The 7,723-nt window shown below is 25.9% G+C and overlaps 1 protein-coding gene across 1 annotated transcript; it reads right to left on the reverse strand.

Moving 5' to 3' along the window:
* Positions 1 to 2,836: 2,836 nt before the first annotated feature.
* Positions 2,837 to 3,013, reverse strand: B0T23DRAFT_308054 (uncharacterized protein; the record flags this gene model as incomplete). Its single annotated transcript, XM_062834458.1, has 1 exon — positions 2,837 to 3,013. A coding segment is annotated over one exon (177 nt), but the record flags the coding sequence as incomplete, so codon positions are not given.
* Between the last annotated feature and the right edge of the window lie 4,710 nt (positions 3,014 to 7,723).

Genomic DNA, 7,723 nt, shown 5'->3' on the forward strand with positions numbered 1-7,723 from the left:
AATAGTTTTTAATTCGTCCTTACTACGTTCAAAGTCGATAGTAATGTTTTTATATTAAGTAAGGTCGTTGTAGTAAAAACAATTAAGCAGGGCGATGATTAATCGGAAAACGGGGTCCTAAATAATAATATTAGCTACATCGAAGTAGGCGCGAAGAATAGCTTTCTTTTTTTTATTATTATTAATACTAATAAAAAGGTCATTAATTGCTATTAAAGGAAGGAGTTTGATAAACGCGGTTTAATAAACGGCAATATCAATAGTATTAATAATTTCGTTAAATACTTTATAAATATTATTCAAATTAAACGGCGTACTCTTAGGAGGGGCACCGAGATTAATAAAATCATTAATACTATTAACGGGAGAAAAGGACGCGTAGTCGCTACTCTTATCGTAAGACATAAGAAAGGTAATCGTACGAAGCAATCTCTTATCCCTTAAATAAAGAGTATTTACCCTTATTTATTAAATAAAGGAAGCGAGACTATAATTACGATTATTATAACTTACAATTATCGGTATTTGGGGTATTAGACTCGGCGATTCGACGAACGAGGCGATTCCTATACGCGCGCTAATTGAAAATCAATAGCGTAATAAAAGAAAATAGGTTTATATTATAAATATAATAGTTAAAAGGTATAATTAATTATTATAAATAAAAGGTAGATAATAGATATAATTATACGTAATTGTACGAAGGAGAAAGGAAGAGAAGTATAGCCGAGTGCCTAGAAGGCTGGCTTTATAAAGGTAACCGGCGGCGGGTCTAACAGACCTGCGGTAGGTAGCGTTCTAACTAATTAGCTGCCGGCAATAGTCGGCTTACCGGCGGTAATAACAGCGTACGGCAGTCTTAGAAGCTGCTGTACGCTAGCACTAGGCATAAGGCACACAGGCTAACCCTGTAATAGTAAGAATATAATATAATCCGGGTTTAAATAGTATAAGATAGTTGCTACGGTATTACGGGGAGTTGAGACCGTAGTTACTATTCTATTAAGTAACGGATTCGTTACTAACGGATTCGTTTTAAAAGAAGAATCTAGTAAGTGACGGATTTGTTAAAGGGATTAATACGTAGCGGATTCGTTACTAAATAACGGATTTATTTTAAAGAATTATGGTTAATTATAATTTAGATTTCATATTAATAAATAGTATTATTGAATAAGAACTTCTAATTGTAGATAATAATTAATTGAAAAGGAGAGTCCGTCAATATAACGGATCCTCCTACAACTATCTATACCTGCTCTATATTGTGTCGGGTTGTGCTAAGCCGAATCCGGTTCGGTATAGTTTAGTATATATAGATTTAGGAGAGGCGGATTCGTTATTTAATATCTCCCGGGGTCGGGAGAGATAATTACCGAATCCTCTTTTCACTACTATTTAATTATTTATATTATATATTTCACACCTTTAGCGTCCTACTGGAATTGTTATCCCTTTTTTAATTACCTAGTATTTTACTATATTTAATGTATTGAATTAATCCTGATATTTTTACTTTTATATTATTAAAGTGCTTTGTAAAGATTTTAACCCCTTTTCTAAGTAATAATAGTAGAGGTGAGGGTAATAATAGATTTATTCCTAAGAGTAATAGGAATTGTTAATAAGCGTAGGCGGATTATTTATTGAAGTGGTTAATAAATTTGTTTACCCTAGTAGATAGGGGCTTAGATTTAGTAGGATTACTATTGTCCGCGAATAAAATTCAATATGTTCCTAAATTTTAATAATATTATTTTTATTTAATTACCTTATTAGTAGGTAAGTCTAAATCTATTATATTTTTATTACTATTATTATTTATTATAGCCGATATTATTCGGTTTGCCTAATTAAAGTATAGATTTAGCGTAGTTATATTAGTAGCCCTAGGCCGTTGGATTAATTTTATAAGACTTTCTATAATAGGAAGAGGGTTAAATAATTGATTATTAGTAAGTTCGCGGCTATTACGAATAATGGATCTGCTAGTATTAGATCTTTAGCGTAGGTGAATAGGAGTTTTCTCAATTTGAGAAATAATTTTAGTATTAAATAATATTAATTTATTAATATATTCGGCGAATATCGAAATTTCTATAGCTTAAGGTATTTTCTTTAATTGTTTAATATTTTCCTTAATAGTAATTAAACGGCGGGTTATAATATCTTAGAAGTAGACGCTCTTTTTAATTGCTTTACGTATACGAATTTTTATAAAGTGAGAGATTTTATTGGCGACGAACCTATTAATTTAATTATATAGTTAGTAGTTAATACTATTAAATTTACTAAAACGAATTTTAATTAGATAGGTTATACCTAAATAAAAAAGATAGTTAGTAATTTACTTAGGAAGGCTATTCGATATATTCACTATTCTATAAGTAAGGAGGGCGGATTAAATAAGTAGATAATTCTTTTAATCGGAAGTAGCGCCTTCTTCCTTCTAAATATTAATAGTTTTAATAGTTTAGTTACGAATACTCTTAACTATTAGTAATTCTAAATATATTACTTTTCGTATATAGTTGCGACGAGTGTGATTGACCTGCTTGTAAAGCTAGTTAAGTATTTCCTTAGTATTTAAGTATAAGACGTTTGCGTTTTAATATTCTTTAATTAATTCGTATAGTTCGTTTCTTAGGTAGCGGATTATAATAATTCTATTAATTAAATTACTATTAATTAAATTAAATTCGTTAATAGCGAAAAAATGCTTTTAATTATCTTTAATAAGGTTAATAAGATTGTTATATACGTTTAACGGGGCGTTATAAAATAGTTCTTATTAATAATTAAATTTAAAATTTTAAATAAGGGATTAGATTATATTCTAAGAATTATTTATAAAGGTCGGTTTATTATTTGTTATTCTATAAATAATTTTAAAGGTAGGGATTAATTGTAATTTAATAATAAAATTACCGCTATCCGCTAAACTTATTAAAGTACGAGTAACTTCTAGTAAATAGTTTAATAGATTATATTTATATATAGTAACGCGACCGTCTTAATTAGTAATATTGAGTGTTCGATTGATGTGTTTTAAAACGCTAGGCTTTTAAGGCTTTATATATACTTTAATCCGACCGTTGGGGGTTACTAATTAGATTTACCAACCGGCGTTTACTCCCTTTAAATTAAAATGTAAATTAGGAGGGAGCCGAAATATTATAATAGGTATAAAGGCCGTAATATTTTTAAATATAATTACTAAAAGAATATTTATAATTATTAGAAATCTAGCGAAGACCGAGAATATAATAAGGTATACTTTAGTAATATTACTATTTATATTTATAATAAAACCTAAGTAAGTTTCTATAGTAGGAATTAAGTAGTAATATAAAAAGATATACTAAATAATCCAACTAACGGAATTGAAGCGCTAATCTCTCACTATAGGCGTAAGCTTGAAGAATCTAACAATTTCGTTTACCGCTACAATATATATTGTACGTACGTAGAAATTTTAGATCTACGCCTAAATCTATCGGTAAATTAAATGGTATAAAGCTACTATAATATCCTTATATAGTAGGATAAATACTATAATTAGATTAATAATACTATATAGTATTTATATTATAATCCTATTCCTAAAGAGGACAACTACCTACTCTTTAGCAATCTCTTCTAAACGGGTATATACATTGAATACAATATATCCTTCCACGTCCTTAGCAAAGTTATATAAAATAGTATAAATTAATTTAATAAATTCCTTATTATAATTCTCGAATTATTTACACGTCCTACTAGAAACTATAGTACTAATATTAAACGTAATTTCAGTAATTATATATTAATATTAGTCTAGCTCCGTAAGGAGTAAGTAGTCTACTATAGCCTTTAATTGTATATAAATTAATTTTTAACGAATATATTTACGAATAAGAAAGTAAATAAGGAAAATATAAACGATTTTTTTATAATAAGGATAATAATAAAATAAAAAAAGTATAGGCGGATTTAATTATTATAAAGAAAAACGAATAGGAGGTTTAGGAGAAAAAGTAGATTATAGGCTCCCGGTATAAAAAAGAAAAAGAAGTTAGTATAATAAATTAGAATTAAAAGAAAATAATAATTATTAGAGGAGAGAAAAAGGAAAGGAGAAAGGAAAAAGGAAAAATACTAGGTTAAACGAATATTATATAGTGGAGTAAGTTAAAATAAAATAAAATAGATAAGGAAAAATATATTAGGGCCTATATAGCGCCCCTTTATTAATAACGGGGAAAGTAATGAATTCGGTTATCTTTAAGTACCAGTAACGAATCCGTTATTAATTAAGGAATTAATAAGTTCGTCCCATTTCCTCGGGTAATAAATATAGGTTATACTTCTATTATTAGACCTTTTTCCTTTACTATAGTTAGTAGAGTAATAATTATATTAGTACGTAGAATAGTTTTAACTAATATTTATTTTAACGGAATATATTTAGACCGTTCTTTTTCCTTCTACTAATTAATAGAGAACCTTCTCTTATATTTTCGTACTATCTTCTTATTAAAATTTATTAGTATTAAACGCCTTAATTATTATATATTTATTTTTAATATATTTTTCTTCGTAATTAAAAATTTAATTACCTCGCTTCTATACTTATAAACCTTTATACAACGCTCTATAATCTTTCTTAAAATAAAAGGCGCCTAATTATCCAATTCTATTTCAATAGGAGGATCTTCCTATTTTTAAAAGGGATTTAGGCCCTTAATTATCTTATATAATTAAATTACCAATACTATACGATAGAGCTTTAAATCCCTTAGGAAATCGAGTTTATAGGCGAAATATTTAACCTTCTTTATAATACAATATAGACCTAATTTTAATATTAATTACTTTCGCTTCGGCTTTTTAAGTAATTTATATCTATTATTAAGTTGAATATAAATTATATCCCCGACCTCGAATTGTATTAGAGTATATTTTGTATTATAATACCGCTTCACTACTATATTTACTTTATTAATTAATTCGGCCGCTTCTTTCTAATATCCCGATTTAAATACCTATAAGGCCGCTATACTAAGCGGGGTCTCCTCATTAAAGAGTTTAATAAAGATATCTAATATCGACCGAAATTTAAATTTATATACTATTTTATTTAGGTTTATTTCCAATATAATATATATTAAATTATTAAATTAGTATTAAATAATAAGTAGAATATTAATTTATAATTAATTAAAAGTAGTATAATAAAAGCGAATAGCGGTTTTAATAATCTAATTAATATATTTAAATTATCTATTTATTTAGGGATAATATACTATAAAATAAAGTAATTTAATTCCGCAAATAAAAAAGATCTCTCTCTATATTTCGGATACGAATTTTATATTTCGATCGTTAATAATCCTTTATAGAATACCCTAATTAGTAAAACTCCAAACTCGCAATTTTACTATCGCTTAATCCTTAACTATATATGTAAAATAACCGGTTGTTAATAGGACCTTCTTATTAAATTTATATATATCGGTACTTATAATATTTAATAACGGATAACCTAGCAATGCCCAAAAGGTCCCTTATATATTTACGACGGGTATATTAATTATAAAATTGGTAGTTATAGTATAAAAGGGTTATAGTAAGGAGCGAATAAGCTAAAGCTCCCTTAATATTAATTAATGATTAATCTAATACTTTTAATAAATTCGGTAGTAATTAACGTACAACTTTACTTTCTATATTTTATAGTAAAAGTGGATATAATTGAGTTTAGCTATTATACGGTTAACTCTAATATATTATTTTTTATTATATATTAAGGTTAGAATTTTGGGTATATAATTTAAAGGAAGGTAAATCCGCTTTTTATTATTATAATTAATATAAAAGAGAATATTATTATAAAGTTTAAACGGGCTAGCTAGTAAATAACCTTTGCGGTCTATACGTTTTAGTAATGAATTCGGTGGGGGTATTAAATTCGCTGTTGATTAAATTATAGTATATAATATATCGATAATCTTTTAGTACTACGGATTTATCTTATAATTTTCTATAATTTTCGCTTTAAATTCCTATATTAATACTGGTATAGCGGAATAGAAATTTAGTGCTATTAATTCCGTTTAATTTACTTATATATTTTTTAATTAATTTATATTATTATAATTAATATAATAGTTAAATTCTATTGGAAACTATAATAGTATATCGGGTACAATATTTAATAGTCTTAGAATATAGAAGATGTTTAACCGAAATTATAATACTTAATTCACTATATTAGCTAGTTTAAAATTCGTTTTAATTAAATTTATAATAGTTAGAAACGTATATTTCAGGATCCTTTTCACTAGCGAATAATCCGTTAAAATAATAATAGGATATTTATTAAATTAAACTATCTTTTATTATTTTTTAAAGTCTAAATTACTATTACGACTTTAGTTTTTATAGAGCTGTAGTATTTCTCGGTAGGGGTTGTTTTTTGAAAAATGAAGGTAATTAAATGAATTTACTTAATAGGAATATTATATTTAGGTATATCCTTACTATTCTATTTATTTATAAATTGGAAGGTTACTATATTAAAACCCTATTTGTATATATCGGTTTTAAAGAAGAGTAATTGCGAGCGATTATAGTACTAGAGTTTAATTTAGTTATATAGGTCGGCCTATATAATTTCGAAGGACCTCTGTTCTTCTTTAATAAAAATAAATTTTATTTTAGTAGTATAAACCTTATAAATATTCTTAAATATTCTAATAGGTAGTTTTCCTAATTTATATCCTTATTAGAATAATTCGGTTTTATAGCGTTTAAGTAGAGCGCTTTTAATTTAAAACTATATAACGTTTGACCGAAGCTATTCTACTATACCGATATAAGTTTTTAGTACTTTTAAAATCTTAAGGAACTTAATTTATTTAAAAGTAATAATACAATTATTAATACGGTTAACTCCTTCTCTATCTATTATATAGTTAAGTAATTTTACCGACAGATACCCTACAAAAGATTTATTTGTATTAATGTAAATACAATGTTTATCGATAATATTTAATATTATTTAAAGATATTTAAAATATTCCTCGGCTATTTTACTAAATATAATAATATTATTAATATATACGCGAACGAAATACTGATATTCGAAAAAATAGTAATTTATAAAACATTAGGCGAAAGTTGGGGCATTCTTAAAACCTATTAAAATAATGTTAGACTATTCGAGCCTTCGGGGGTTAATAATTATTATATAATCCTTATACTTAGAATATACTAGTAATTAATAAAAGAAATTAAAAGTGTTAAAGATAGAGAAAATAATATAACCGACTATATTATCTATAATATTTTACTAATTAGGAAGAGGATATATATTTAGGATAGCGACTTCGTTTAACGGCCGAAGGTCGGAAATAATTTATCCTTTCTCCTTTTTAATTCCTTTATATTATATAATGAAAATAGGGTATATTAAGGGCGCCGATTAATTTATAAAGTTTATTCTTCTTTAGATATACAGTTAGTTGTATATTTCGTTAAAGAAAGCGCGGTCCTTATATTCTAATAGGTAAATACGAATTTATTTTCTTTAATTTTACTAGCCCTCGACTAAATTAATATGCATCTTCTTATCTTCGATTATAGGAACTACTCTTCAATTACAAAAAATATTATAATTATCTATTAATTTAATAAATTTTTTAATGAATTCTAGCGAATTATAATAAACGCTAATTCC

This window comes from Neurospora hispaniola (genome assembly GCF_033458365.1).
Source record: "Neurospora hispaniola strain FGSC 10403 chromosome Unknown B0T23scaffold_1, whole genome shotgun sequence".
Classification (NCBI taxonomy): Eukaryota; Fungi; Ascomycota; class Sordariomycetes; order Sordariales; family Sordariaceae; genus Neurospora; species Neurospora hispaniola.